The 16,323-nt window shown below is 36.3% G+C and overlaps 1 protein-coding gene across 5 annotated transcripts in view; it reads left to right on the plus strand.

Moving 5' to 3' along the window:
- LOC128217575 (TBC1 domain family member 30-like) overlaps positions 1-16,323 on the plus strand; it is a 54,819-nt gene that overhangs the window by 30,036 nt on the left and 8,460 nt on the right. For all 5 annotated transcript variants that reach the window (XM_052924798.1, XM_052924799.1, XM_052924801.1 and 2 more), the window contains 4 exons: positions 12,264-12,426; positions 13,399-13,570; positions 14,189-14,294; positions 14,974-15,205. In XM_052924798.1, the coding sequence (XP_052780758.1) occupies positions 12,264-12,426; positions 13,399-13,570; positions 14,189-14,294; positions 14,974-15,205 (673 nt within the window). The remainder of the gene's footprint in view (positions 1-12,263; positions 12,427-13,398; positions 13,571-14,188; positions 14,295-14,973; positions 15,206-16,323) is intronic.

Here is a 16,323-nt window from a genome sequence, read left to right on the forward strand (position 1 = left end):
GTTCACAGTCTAAATCTATTCCATTTACCAAAATGAATGACACAAATGGATTTTTTTTGTAAAATTCATCAGCAATTGAATATCAACTTCAAAAAATTCCTCTGATCATCAACTTTGTGCTTCATTTTTTCCCTCAAATGTATCACATGCAAATGCCTTCCAATAGAGCTAGATAAGTGAGATTCATTTCATAAAATGTCAATGTTCAAAGAATTGAAGGTCAACAGAGTTTTATTCCTCTTTTGTCTCATATTGATTCACAATAAAAAGCTGCAATTTATCTTGCTTTTTCAAAGGGATGGATAGAAAAAATGTTTGTTACTGGTTCTCTGCCCTTCTTAGTTAAACAAAAGTGTTTTTCAAAAGCAACGATCTAGATGATGATATATTAAGGACTTTCTTTATTGAAGAGCATGGAAACTTTTTTACAATGTAATAGATGACATGAAGTAAATTCTTAATGATTAAGAAAGGGCAAAGTGAGCTGAGAGAACAAGCCCTTCTTAAACATTAAGATATTACTTCAGGTCATCGAAGTAAACTGACTTAAAACCTCATTGGCATATACATTGTCAACATTCCGGTAGCAGGCGAACCCGCACAATATTGGCATCCTAAATGATTAAATTACAACAATCTGCAATTTCATTGGCTGAAAATTATTCTTATCCTTCTTATTAAATTTATAGTTCATGTTAAAGTCTTTCTTAATGTACTCACAAAACATTTTCAAAGAAGGAGAAACCCTCCCTGATATTTGTGTTTCCTAATTAATTGAAATTTTTTGATTGAAAATGTAATTCCAAACTTTCCATGTCAGAACTCATCAACACTCGGAGAGTTCAGATGTTGATTCCTGTTACTGGGACACGAAAATGGGGAATAAACTTGCTTCAGGATCAGGATTTTCAAATATTAATTTCACAAAGATGCCAACAGATAATATTCCACTTGTCTGCTCTTGAAGTAGTTTATCAGATAATTCCAGGTTTGCTTGAGTTTATTGTGTCTTCCCCATTCATCGGGAAAACATTTTTACTGCCCTGTCTGTCAATATGACTGTCTGTATGTCACCACTTAGTTTGTGGTCAATAACTACAGAACGCTTGGACCCAGCATATTCATACTTAGTATGCATGTTGTTCATGGCCGTTAAATGACACCTTTTGATTTAAAGAACAGACGGTCAAAGGTCATGGTCACAGTGACCTTTAGGTGAAAATATGTTTTCTACTCAATGATTGAAGATTCTTTGGGTGCAGAAACTTCATACTTGGTATGCGAGTTGGTCATGACTATATGATAGTCCTTATTCTTGCATACCGGACGTGTGTTTCCAGTCATGTGACCAGTGCTGGAAAAACCCATCTTACATACCCCATGTAAGATGAGTCACGCGCAACAACGCGCCACTTCTTATTTCTTTTATTCCATGGTTTATAAAAAAAAATATTATGCCATTTCAATAAAGCGCAATCAAATATGTATGTTTGCAATACTTTTAATTAAAATTGAAAATAAATAGTCGTAATTTTTAGTTATTTAAAATTTCTGCACTCTATGACGTCAGTAAACAACGTCGCACGCGCTTTTTGGTGTAATTGTACAAAAGTTCGTTTTCGACGTCTTTTTTTCCACAAGTTGATAAATTAAGATATGCAAGAAAAAATATCAATCATGTGTTTCCGGTACGGATAGAAAATCCGATCCTCGGGCACACTGCGTAGCCGGTAACTTGGCAAGCCTCGTTACCGGCTTACGCACGTGCCCTCGGGTCGGATTTTTCTATCCGTACCAGAAACACATGATAGATACTTATATTGATTTTGAGGTTAAATGTCAAGGTTGTTGTGACCTTAAGGTGAAAAAACAGTTTACACTCAATAAGGGTTAAAAGGCCAAGGTCACTGTTAGTTCGTCTCCAGTCCAAAAGTACAAACATCATGTCCATCATTGATTATTTCTGAGTTGTGACCACACAAAAGAAGAGACAAGCACTTTTTCCATAAAGCAATCTCTAGTTTTTCTTTACAAATAATGCATGTAAATCCCATATTTATGAATATCTAGGTGAATATCTAGGTTATAGCTATGTAAAAAAAGAATAAAATCAGTGATTTTTTTAGGAATTATTTTTCCGCCTGTGCCTTACAAATTGGGAAAAAATGTCGCCTTTGGGAAAAACACAAAATCAGGCCAAAATAGCTTAAATGATGGCAAATTTACATGTTTCAACTTTTTTATGCATACATTATGCTGTGAAGGAGTAAGTATTGTCAAGATTTTGTTTATATTTCATGATATTCATTGCCTTTTTATTCATTAATGTAATGGACATTTATCAAATTGGGAAAAATATATAAAATTTTGGGAAAAATGGACAGTTTTTCACAAGGGGAAACAGCCTTTAAAAGGCAGTAAATTGCACCAAAAAAATCACTGAAAATCTGTGTAATTTTCTTTCAAGAATGGTTTTATATATTTTGTCAGAAAATGTGACATACTGTCAGAAAATGTGACATACTGTCAGTTAATGTGACATACAGTTAATGTGACATACTGTCAGAAAATATGGCATACTGTCAGAAAATGTGACACACTGTCAGAAAATGTGACACACTGTCGGAAAATATGGCATACTGTCAGAAAATGTGACACACTGTCAGAAAATGTGACATACTGTCAGATAATGTGACATACTGTCAGATAATGTGACATACTGTCAGAAACGTGATTTTTTGTTTACACGGGTTAATTATTTTACAATTCTTCCTGCAGAACATCTATAGAAATATTCAGCCTTTACATTTTCTTAGAAAGTTGCGTAGAAAGCTCATTAAACTGGCTGGATTTATCAAGTAAGATCTTATTTCTTTTCAATTAATCCCTTTCAACATGAAATCAAATAATGTGTTCTTAGAACAAGGTTTTTAATTACATTCATGAGAACAATCCATTTCTGTGCAAAGCCTGACTTAATTATCTGAAAATTATTTTGATTCAGCAGAATGTATCAAGGTTTCTTAAAACATGGAGGATAGAGAGGAGCATATAAGCATTTAGTCGCTGATTTGTCCGTCTGTCTTTCTGTCTGTCCATCATACCCTTGTCCTGATAGTGACTTTAAAACTGCTGTTGGCATTGAAGTAAAAATTAGTATATAGATATATTGCAATGAGAGATGTAGAATCTTTAGCCTTACAGTTTTTTATTGGCACATGGCCCACTCCAAGGGTTTAATTGCATCCTTATTAAACTACCCTAAGTGTTGAATGGCATCTGTATTAACAACATCTCAAGAGGTTATGGCATCCGTATTAACAACATCTCAAGAGGTTATGGCATCCATATTAACAACACCACAAGAGGTTAATGGCATCCGTATTAACAACACCACAAGAGGTTAATGGCATCCATATTAACAACACCACAAGAGGTTAATGGCATCCGTATTAACAACACCCCAAGAGGTTATGGCATCCATATTAACAACATCTCAAGAGGTTATGGCATCCATATTAACAACACCACAAGAGGTTAATGGCATCCGTATTAGCAACACCCCAAGAGGTTATGGCATCTGCATTAACAACATCTCAAGAGGTTATGGCATCCATATTAACAACACCACAAGAGGTTAATGGCATCCGTATTAACAACACCCCAAGAGGTTAATGGCATCTGTATTAACAACATCTCAAGAGGTTATGGCATCCATATTAACAACACCACAAGAGGTTAATGGCATCCGTATTAACAACACCCCAAGAGGTTATGGCATCCGTATTAACAACATCTCAAGAGGTTATGGCATCCGTATTAACAACATCTCAAGAGGTTATGGCATCCATATTAACAACACCACAAGAGGTTAATGGCATCCGTATTAACAACACCCCAAGAGGTTATGGCATCTGCATTAACAACATCTCAAGAGGTTATGGCATCCATATTAACAACACCACAAGAGGTTAATGGCATCCGTATTAACAACACCCCAAGAGGTTAATGGCATCTGTATTAACAACATCTCAAGAGGTTATGGCATCCATATTAACAACACCACAAGAGGTTAATGGCATCCGTATTAACAACACCCCAAGAGGTTATGGCATCCGTATTAACAACATCTCAAGAGGTTATGGCATCCGTATTAACAACATCTCAAGAGGTTATGGCATCCATATTAACAACACCACAAGAGGTTAATGGCATCCGTATTAACAACACCCCAAGAGGTTATGGCATCCGTATTAACAACATCTCAAGAGGTTATGGCATCCATATTAACAACACCACAAGAGGTTAATGGCATCCGTATTAACAACACCCTAAGAGGTTATGGCATCCGTATTAACAACACCCCAAGAGGTTATGGCATCCGTATTAACAACATCTCAAGAGTTTATGGCATCCGTATTAACAACACCCCAAGAGGTTAATGGCATCCGTATTAACAACACCCCAAGAGGTTATGGCATCTGTATTAACAACATCTCAAGAGGTTATGGCATCCGTATTAACAACACCCCAAGAGGTTAATGGCATCCTTATTAACAACACTACAAGAGGTTAATGGCATCCATATTAACAACACCACAAGAGGTTAATGGCATCCGTATTAACAACACCCCAAGAGGTTATGGCATCCATATTAACAACATCTCAAGAGGTTATGGCATCCATATTAACAACACCACAAGAGGTTAATGGCATCCGTATTAACAACACCCCAAGAGGTTATGGCATCTGTATTAACAACATCTCAAGAGGTTATGGCATCCATATTAACAACACCACAAGAGGTTAATGGCATCCGTATTAACAACACCCCAAGAGGTTAATGGCATCTGTATTAACAACATCTCAAGAGGTTATGGCATCCATATTAACAACACCACAAGAGGTTAATGGCATCCGTATTAACAACACCCCAAGAGGTTATGGCATCCGTATTAACAACATCTCAAGAGGTTATGGCATCCGTATTAACAACATCTCAAGAGGTTATGGCATCCATATTAACAACACCACAAGAGGTTAATGGCATCCGTATTAACAACACCCCAAGAGGTTATGGCATCCGTATTAACAACATCTCAAGAGGTTATGGCATCCGTATTAACAACACCACAAGAGGTTAATGGCATCCGTATTAACAACACCCCAAGAGGTTATGGCATCCGTATTAACAACACCCCAAGAGGTTATGGCATCCGTATTAACAACATCTCAAGAGGTTATGGCATCCGTATTAACAACACCCCAAGAGGTTAATGGCATCCGTATTAACAACACCCCAAGAGGTTATGGCATCCGTATTAACAACATCTCAAGAGGTTATGGCATCCGTATTAACAACACCCCAAGAGGTTAATGGCATCCGTATTAACAACACCCCAAGAGGTTATGGCATCCGTATTAACAACACCACAAGAGGTTAATGGCATCCGTATTAACAACACCCCAAGAGGTTATGGCATCCGTATTAACAACACCCCAAGAGGTTATGGCATCCGTATTAACAACATCTCAAGAGGTTATGGCATCCGTATTAACAACACCCCAAGAGGTTAATGGCATCCGTATTAACAACACCCCAAGAGGTTATGGCATCCGTATTAACAACACCACAAGAGGTTAATGGCATCCGTATTAACAACACCCCAAGAGGTTATGGCATCCGTATTAACAACACCCCAAGAGGTTATGGCATCCGTATTAACAACATCTCAAGAGGTTATGGCATCCATATTAACAACACCCCAAGAGGTTAATGGCATCCGTATTAAAAAAAACCAAGAGGTTATGGCATCCGTATTAACAACACCCCAAGAGGTTATGGCATCCGTATTAACAACACCCCAAGAGGTTATGGCATCCAAATTAACAACACCCCAAGAGGTTATGGCATCCGTATTAACAACACCCCAAGAGGTTATGGCATCCGTATTAACAACACCCCAAGAGGTTATGGCATCCGTATTAACAACACCCCAAGAGGTTAATGGCATCCGTATTAACAACACCCCAAGAGGTTATGGCATCCGTATTAACAACACCCCAAGAGGTTATGGCATCCGTATTAACAACACCCCAAGAGGTTAATGGCATCCATATTAACAACACCCCAAGAGGTTATGGCATCCATAATAACAACACCCCAAGAGGTTATGGCATCCGATTTAACAACATCCCCTGAGGTTAATGGCGCCTATACCAACAATACTCCAAGGGATTAATGGCCTCTGTATCAACAATACAATAAGTGGTTATTGGCACCTATATTCATGTGTATGATTATGAGACTTATCAGTTGGTTTACAGGAACACAGTTGTATATAATGTTTTTCTAATAAGAAGACATGAGCATTTTTATACAATGTGTTGTGCACCAATTGTTATATTTTGCTGTCTTCCGTTTCTTTATATGGAATGTGTGTATGATTAAAAGCATTCTTTGACATAATAACATCATTATTCAGATGTTTGTCACTATTCCCTCAACTCCGAAGGGTTTGTTGTACAATAGTTATAACAGTTACGCTTCTGAAAGGACGCAAAGGCATTCATTAATGGCTATTGTGAACGGTAAAGTGTGTGCCTGACAAATGGTTGTATGACGCACATTGACGTAATTGACTTGGGAGTGTTGTCGTAGGGGAGTCCTTGTCAAGAAATATCTCCTGTCTCTGTAAGTGGATTATTCTTCAGGCAGCTCTCTGTAATTAAGCGAATTATAGCTTCTTAAATATGATAAATTGTTTGTGTGTTTTTAAGAACATAAATATATTTCGATTTTTCTGCAAACATACAAAATGTATTACAGTCTTTGTATAAATCAGCCAGATATCTTTATAGACCTGATTTTTTCTGAAGTATGTATATTAAATGATTCTGTTACTGGCATAAAACAATTTGTTTGTGTTTTGAACAAAACTGGCTTGTTTAATCTCGAAGCAAGTCTTTCAAGTGCCAATAAATTTCTAGAAGGAAGCATAAATTGAATTTTCAAGAGGACTTGAGTAGCAAAAATTCCTAGTAAAGGAGGGAAACTGGCCGATTTCTTTGCCATCTAAGGCATTAAATGAAGATTGATGGGGACAGAAAATGAAATGTCCTGTCAATGTAATAAATTGGCCAATCGCCTTAGGAAACCAGGCAAATGAGTTCCTGGCAAGAGCTTATTTCGTTCATTATGAAATGGCTTTTATGGACTCGACTAGCTCGGTAGGAAGTTAAGAGCTATATTTGATTACTAGTGAAATATATTTTGCTTAAAATATTACCCTTCAAAAAAGTTAGCTCTAAGACTATTTAATTAAATATTGTATTAGCTTAATCATTCAAAACCAAGATTCTGAAAAAATATTATCTTTTTTTAGGCTGTAGGCCACTTAGCCTGAAGACTTTTATAACATTAAATTGGAATCTAATCAGCAGAACAACATTTTTAACATTTGATGAATTAATGCCCAGAACTGCCGTGGTCAATGACCTAATTTACATTTACATCTATATTACCTAAGTTACCAATCTGCTGCTATAGCTATGGAGCTGCACTATGCATATTAAGAAGCTTGACAACCATAGAGCTGTAGTGTGTATCCATAATATGATATGCGGTTAATATAGTGCAATTAAACTGCGTTTTTGCGAAATTGACCAATTAAAATCATAGGAAATACAATTATTTTAATAACGCCATTAACAAAATGCAATATTAAAAGCAGAATAGGCATTTTTTTCAAAATGAATGAGTACTGAATCAAAATTAATACATGTAGATATTTCTGCTGCGGCAGGGGAACTAAATACTATTGGTTAAAAATAGAATCTGGGTCTTTGGATTTGTACATGTTTATTCCCGGGAATTTAACCCACAAAAAACATGGATCATATTGAAGATGCAATTAAATGCTCATTTGATGTAAGGTATCAAGCCAAAATGTTTTAAAAGAAATAATAATATTTCATTTTATCCTATAATCAGTTTTTTTGGTGTTTGAAGTCATTCATTAGGATATTTTCTATGTTTAAAATAGCCTGAATCGGCTCTTAACTGACCATTTTTTTATTAAGGTTGTTTGAATGTACGTACTGTGTCGCATAAAACCATTTAATTTTGTACCAACAACCTTTAACCATAACTGAATGCATATTATACAATTTTACAATTAAAATCAAAGCGCTTAAAGCGTTGACAGGCTTTTGACCTGCTACAATTTGTGAGTGCCGAATGGAACAGAAAGTGGAAGATTTCTCAGTTAGGATCAGTAATCGTTGGGGTGTTGCTTGTTGCATATGCATATTTATGAACCACTGATAAAAATCTGTTCATTTTGTCTATGAGTGACAAGGCAAGGCAGGTTGAGGGCTGAATATTAAGATACATCAATACATACAGGGAATTGTATGTGGGTGATATGATCCAGAGCAATTTTGCAAGAGGATCCTGTCATTGTAACAAGAAACCTCAAACATAAACTAAATTAACATGTCCAATGCATTTTGATGGACGCATTTGGTTGTGGTCATACCCTGGTAGTAAATTAAATATGACTCAGTCATGTTTGAAGTGTAGAGTACATATTACTAAAAATGGTCTAAATGCTTTATCCATGGTAATGCATTGTTTATGAAACCAAGTTCCAGATAAGGTTTGTTTCATAAGCAATTGGGTACGCCACATATCAAAGGAGTATTTCAAGTGACTGATACTCAATGGTTTTGATTTAATGGAGTATCAGCAAAAAATATTAAAGTATTTGTGAAGGAATTCGTGAGCATGCACATTCTATCTTTAGATGTTTATGTTAATTTGTATGATTATTACATGACTATACTCACAAAATGTAGCAGGCCGAAAGCCTTTCAACCCTTTAAGTGATTTGATTGTAGTCTAATGGTGGCCCAGTAGGCAAAACTGAATGATTACCCATATTTAGGGGCACAAGGCTTTGACCAAATTACAGACTCGTTGAGAGACAAAACGTCACTGTACAACAATAACAGATTACATATACATACACTGAGGCATTGCCCATTCAGCAAGTGCTCCGATAAGATTGTTAGTCATTTTAGGCTTTTGAACCTTTGTGCACAGACAGAATATTACTCTAGTTAGAGCTACCCTGGTTCTTCAACATGCACCAGTGTATAGCATTGTCACACAGGATCCCCATTTGACGAGTAGTTTTTTTTAGTGGTGCGGCGGGGAAAGAACCTGCGACCTCTGGATTGAAAGTCAAGTGTGTTACCACTAGACCATGGATCTGCCACAACTGTATGGATTTTCTCACTGTTGAACATCAAACTATTTTGTAATGAGATGGTGGTCTGACACTCGTTTGTCTGAGAGAACTAAAGCTTATATTTACGGTATAGCATGTTATAAACCCAGACCAGTTTTATAAGATGTATTGACAACCTCTTTGGAAGGTGCCATAAACATTCTAAGTTGGATGAGTTGGAAGGGTTTATTTGTCATAAAGTGTAATTTTCCAAAGAAAATGGAATGAAAAAACAACAACATGTGTCTGGGATGATTTACACGTCATCTAAAAAGTCATTAAAAGCTTTTGATTTGTTTATTTAAGCATAGAAGGCAGTATGAAGATTTGAAAAAAAATCATAAAATTATAGTATTTATCAGTTGCATATTATATACCAGTAGTATTGCATTGTAATTTTAGTCTTAAAGTTGAACTCTTACTTCCAGATGTACCCCAATTAATGCAATTGTTTTAATTTACCTAAAAGGATGAATAAATATTGAAAAACAATGGTTTATATGAGGGATGTCATGTCAATTTTGAAAGAAATGTTTAGAAAACACAGTGTTTCTTTTCATGTTTGTTTTCATTACAAGAACTTGACATGAATACAGCTGATGTCTAAGCTTTTTGACACTTTATATTGTGTCTAGTACAGCTCATGAATTATGTCCAACTAATTAAAACTGACAATAACTAAATTTTATGAGTTGCCTTACTTTGTTTTCGAGAAATTATGATCTTCATCTAATGTATTTCAACAGGCTGCTTCTCAGTGAATGCCTTTAATTGAATGTATTGAAAACTAGGGCAGTGTATTAAATTTTCTCTCCGAAAAAGCTTGGTTATTGTCTAAAAGATTGTTAAACAAAGTAAATTTCTCTCGCCGCAAAACCCTGGCAATTTTAGTGGCAGACTTCTGCAACATAATAAATTGGGTATCTTTTTTCCTTTCCTTTGACATCTGGTGACCCTGTAGTATTAGAGTATAACTCTTTTAGGGTCAAAATTGATGAGGAAGAATATGTCAATTTAATACATTCCAAACACGATGGCTCAATATGGCTTGGCTCGATTTTCTTGTTCCCTTGAACTTGATGTTAATTTTTTAGGACCGATCTCTATGTAACTATTCCCACTTAGCTTGTTATTTGCAAGGCTCAAAGTACTTTGGCTGGTACCGATGATGTCAAGCCAACTCGACTGTATACCACATAAGAAAAAGAAAAGAAAATTACATCTGTCATAACTTAATTTATCTGTGATACATTTTCAGTTAATTATTTGGCATATTATAAGTGATCAGTAAGGAATACACTTTCCTGTGGTACCCAAATAACATGGGGTGGCTAGGTATCAAATTTTACATGAATACCAAAGACTTGATGAAATGACAAGGTTACATGTTTATTAATCTCTGAAATGTTTATGTCAATAAGGTATAAAATATGCTATATGAATTGCACTCTATTGTATTATTGACTCAAGAAATATAAGGAACATATTTTTGTTAGTTCTATCCCAAAACCAAATTTCACCAAATAACAGAGAAAGATCTCTTCTCAATTTCACAAAGAAATGGTATCAAGATTCTAGGAGAGTAATTTTATGCACCTTAAGATTGGCCCGATTTTGAATTGAGGTAAAATGAATTTGGCTTTCAATGCTATTAGCTTTCACCCCTAAGATAGCCAGGGATATGAAGAGAGAAAAAATGTATTAGATTTATTATGTTGTTATGGTGGGCAAATAATATGTATGCATCATATATTTTATGCATCTCATATAAACCATGTTTGTCGAAGTTAAAAAACAGCTTTTATTTGTCACTGTTAGGTTATACAAGAATACATCACATGTGTTGAATATGAACAAAATATTTACCAGTTTGTAGATTAGGAACTGACAGTTGGTTTTGCTCATAGGCACTCAAAGGCACTCAAAGTGTCTAGACTCACATATACAGACAAAGAATATTTCAGTAGTTATTTCATATACACGAAACATCAAGCACATCTAATCATGTTATTTCGTTGGTATTTTCTTATGGGACTGGCGCTGAAGTTGCTAAGTGTATCGATTTGTATTGGCTGGCGAAGTTTTCCTTGTATCTCGTTATCAAGTTATAAAGTGTCGAATGTAATACCTTATTCCCTTTTCTGTTGGAATATTTGTTTATATGTCAGACAGGCCTGCAAGAGAAAGGCAAACCAAAAATATCTCGTAGACTTGTTATGGACGATTTCTTAGATGATTACTATGATAATAGATATTCTTTCAGTATTATGTTCAGTGAAAATAATTATTTCACCCTATTCTTTGTCTTAGCTTGTGGGGTTTGGTAGTTGCCATGGAGTCAAGACATATTACCTTACAAGTCAAGACCAAGTTGCATGCAAAATGGTCTCATAAAAGATAAACACATGCTCAAACTTATTATTCAAGGACTCTGAAAATTTTAACTGAATGAATTTTCAAAGCAATTAACAGAATGTTCATCAGCGGATACTTTGCAAATTTGTGGCTTAACCCAAGATCGGGGTGGCATTTTGGGGTAGTTTTTATCCTTATACATGCCTAAGTGATTCCAATCAGACGATTGGTCAATTCATTTCACTGTCCAATCAAAACACTCAGATTCTACTCTTAAATTTAAGATTGATCTTATTTAATTGCTCCAATATCACAAAAATACTCAGGTAAAAATTTAATAATTAAATGAAATCTGAAGTCATTTCACTATAAAAAAAAATCATTTTAAAGCTTATTTTCTCAAAGAATGAGTTGTCTGAAGTATTTTTGGGACAATGGGGCATTGCCTGTTTGGAGATGTTTTATCCCACTCATTGTGCAATATTGTAAAGCACATTTTCATTTCATTTTTGTTCAGAGTAGGAAACATGCTCTCATTAGGCCAAATAAATCTTATTTTATAGCACTAAGAATCAAACAAAATGGTTTGAAATCAATCCTTTTTCCATGTTTCAGGTGATGATATTCTTGATAGACAAGGTATTGCCAGAGGGCTACTTTGCCCACAACCTGCGTGCACTCTCCGTGGACATGGCCGTATTCAGGGACCTGCTCAAGATCTTCCCAAAACTCTCCCGTCACCTTGACTACCTCCAGCACGCGCAGGACCAGTCTACCGGTGAGGGTGAATTTGAGTGGTATTGCTGATGAATTATATTATGTGACTCAGATAGAAATTTAAGTCAACACTTGAGGTGGTTCATCGTCATATACCCTGATAACACTACGCTATGCTTCGTTGTGTACTGTGGGCAATTTGGCTAGAAAAATCTCATATTCATGAATAATTAATGAGGCAGTTTCATTGGTTCCGCAAAGTACCAGATGCTTTATGGTTAAAAAATATTCTGGCAATTGCCGGAGTTGAACCGGGTCTGCCTATGATCTGTGGCAGTAGTCAAGACCTCATGGCCATGGAGGTTTCTGACACTGTTAAGTTATTGAACAATATTTGAGTGTAACATGCGAATTCATTGGAAGAAGAGTTGTCTCTCCTGCCCCATGCATATTCATTAAAACCAGATTTTGTCAGCCAATTGTCCCAAGGTATGTATGAAGTGTAACAGAAGAAAGTACCGTGGTTGCTGACGATGGAGTTGGTTATGCTTAAAATGAACAACATGTGAAAATAAACAACATCATGTCTTTTTACTGTTCTATTAAATCGTTTTCAAAAATCAATGTTTTGTAGGGCTCCCAAACCATATTCCACTCATGTTAGCCAAATCTTAAGAAAGTCATTGGCTTAAGAACAGTCCAATTCTTATTAGACAGCCCTTCAGGTCACAACTTTAACATTAGTTATCCAAAGTCACTAGTTTTAGATATACAGTCAAACCCTGTTGGATCGAACTCCCTTGGCTCAGATTCCTCATTGGTATTGAACTGGATGTTAAGGACAGATTTCTTTATACTGCAGGTAAAAAATCCCGCTTGGCTTGAAAAATTTTGAGGTTCGAGGTATTTCCGTAGGTCCCTGGGAGGTCGAGTCCACGGGGTTCGACTGTATTTGAAAATCCATGCTGATAGTTTAGTAATCATGACTCATTCATTTTTAAACTAATTTGAGATTGTAAAAACTATTTACTAGGAGGATGTTACGAGCCTCCGCTGACCAACGTGTTCACGATGCAGTGGTTCCTGACGTTGTTTGCAACATGCCTGCCCAAGTCGACTGTCCTGCGCGTTTGGGATTGTGTGCTGCTGGACGGCTCTGAGATTCTCCTTCGCACAGCCCTCGTTATCTGGGGTAAACTCTCGAGGTAGGGGGATTTTCTTCTTAAACAAGTTTATTTGAAACTTTGTTGAATGAGGCATAATCTGATTGAATTTTTATGGAATTCTGAAGTTTTCATTTCTTAATTTGTTTGTAAAGTTTTTGCCGTCAGCCACTCAGCTATACAAGATACATTATATAAAAAGTATAGGTAATGCTTGTTTTAATAAAATCAGTACATAATCTTTATTTGCAAAACTTTTTATCAGAAACATCCCTTATAAATCTCAGATTTTAAGGCATATTTTCTCATAGATTTGGATTGCTTGTACAAATCATAGCGACATGAAGTAGCAACCCTATTCATGTTAGACTATGAAAGTTTAAGCTTAATTATTTTACAACAAGTTATTACAACATTTATTTATATAAATCACTCTCATTAGCACAATGATTTTACACGAGAGTGTGGTCTTGTGTTGTGGGGGGAACCGGAGTACCTCGAGGAAACCCACTTGTCCGGCTTGGTGACCACAAACCAAACACACATGGGCCCTGTCCGGGAATTGAACCTGTGTTGCCTAGGTGAGAAGCGTGTGCGCTATCCACAGGGCTAACCGGGTCAACAACATGTTTAACTAACTGGCTGCCCTCCATTTTTCAGTCGTATCTTACAAGTGGGATCAGCAGATGAGTTTTACACACTGATGGGAGACATCACCCAGGAAATGGTGGAGGGTAATCTGCTCGATGCCGACGCCATGATCAAGGTGAGCTTAAAGGATTTTCAATGATTGCAAACACTGTTTGAATGATATTGAATTTGGATACTTAAGATAGGTTATGATAACTTTTGTCATGGCAAAGGTCAGATTCCATGCAGGAACATATCAGATGATGCAGAAGGCATTTTCAATATTCAGTTAAATCATTGGATGATATTTGGCAAACATCTGTAAATGTTATTCATCTCAGTTCTTTCTGCATTCATTGTTAGTCTCTCTGGCCATCTTTGCTCAAGTTTTGTTAGTTATGTTTTAACTACCTAATTTATTTTAAAGCTGAACTCATATTTTTAATCAAAACATAAGCATATATAGCAAACATAAATTTTGAATGATAACCTTTAACCACTTACTAATTATGCATTTATGGAAAATATTAATTACTGATAACAAGATTTTATCCTTGTATTTAATAGCTGAAAATGCACAAATATTAACTGACTAGTGGGTCTCGTCACCTCATAAGGTAGAATTACTGTGTTTTGTGCACCTTTCTTTCAAATTAAACACAGTATCCCTCCAAGAACCCTTGTTTTTGATATCTATTCATAATCTTCAGTAAATTTAAACAATTGTATGAATTGTTGTACTGCTTTTTTGGGAGTATGAGTACATCTTAGAAGACAACATTTGTTTGAAAGTTCATAAAAAAATATTGTTTCAGAGTGTGTACCTGATTGCCCCTTTCCCACTTCAACAACTGACAGAGCTGAGGGAGAAGTACACCTACAACATCCGACCTTTTACCCCGGCAACCAAGGCAAGGTCAACCACAGGTGCAGAGGGTGTGGTGTTGCCTAGCGACGAGGATGACCTTGATGAAGAGGACATTGAAAAAATAACCTGTTTCACTGGGTTTATCCCAACTGGGGTGTCCAGCGGGGGGCGACATAGAGGTGTGTTACTTGTTATCTACACTTGGTTTTGCCAAGTAAAATAAATTTAGTGTGAGTTTGCCTGTCTTCAACTATATCTCAGTGATTTTTTTGGATGCAATTCTGCCATTTAAAGGCTGTTTTCCCTTGTGAAAAAATTTCCATTTTTCCCAAAAATTTATCATTTTTTCCCTATTTGATAATTGCAGATGATGTAAATGAATTAAAAAGCAATGAATTTCTTGAAAAATAAACAAATCTTAACAAGATTAACTCTTTCACAGAATAATGAATAAACAAAAAAGTGAAAACTGGTATATTTACCACTACATTAGCTTTTATGGCCTGATTTTGTATTTTTTCAAAGTCAACTTTTTCCTTATTTGCAAGGCACAGGCACTAAAAATAATTCCAAAAACAATCACTGTAACTTTATTATATAAACACGTTGATATGTTTAAAGAAATGCAAGTCGCCTTATTATGCCCCCTTTTGAAAAAAGTGGGGTATATTGTTTTGCACATGTCGGTCGGTCTGTCTGTCTGTCTGTCTGTCTGTCTGTCGGTCGGTCGGAATACCAAATGGTTTCCGATCAATAACTTGAGAACGCTTTGACCGAGGGACCTCATACTTGGTATGTGTATTGGTCATCACCAGCAGATGAACCCTATTGATTTTGAGGTCAGTGGGTCAAAGGTCAAGGTCAGTGTGACCTTTACATGAAAAACGGTTTCCGATCAATAACTTGAGAACGCTTTGACCCAGGAACCTCATACTTGGTATGTGTATTGGTCATCACCAGCAGATGAACCCTATTGATTTTGAGGTCAGTGGGTCAAAGGTCAAGGTCAGTGTGACCTTTACATGAAAAACGGTTTCCGATCAATAACTTGAGAACGCTTTGACCCAGGAACCTCATACTTGGTAGGTGTATTGGTCATGACCAGCAGATGAACCCTATTGATTTTGAGGTCAGTGGGTCAAAGGTCAAGGTCAGTGTGACCTTAACATGAAAAACGGTTTCCGATCAATAACTTGAGAACGCTTTGACCCAGGGACCTCATACTAGGTAGGCTTATTGGTCATGACCAGCAGATGAACCCTATTGATTTTGAGGTCAGTGGGTCAAAGGTCAAGGT

Source organism: Mya arenaria, chromosome 14 (assembly GCF_026914265.1).
Source record: "Mya arenaria isolate MELC-2E11 chromosome 14, ASM2691426v1".
Lineage (NCBI taxonomy): Eukaryota > Metazoa > Mollusca > Bivalvia > Myida > Myidae > Mya > Mya arenaria.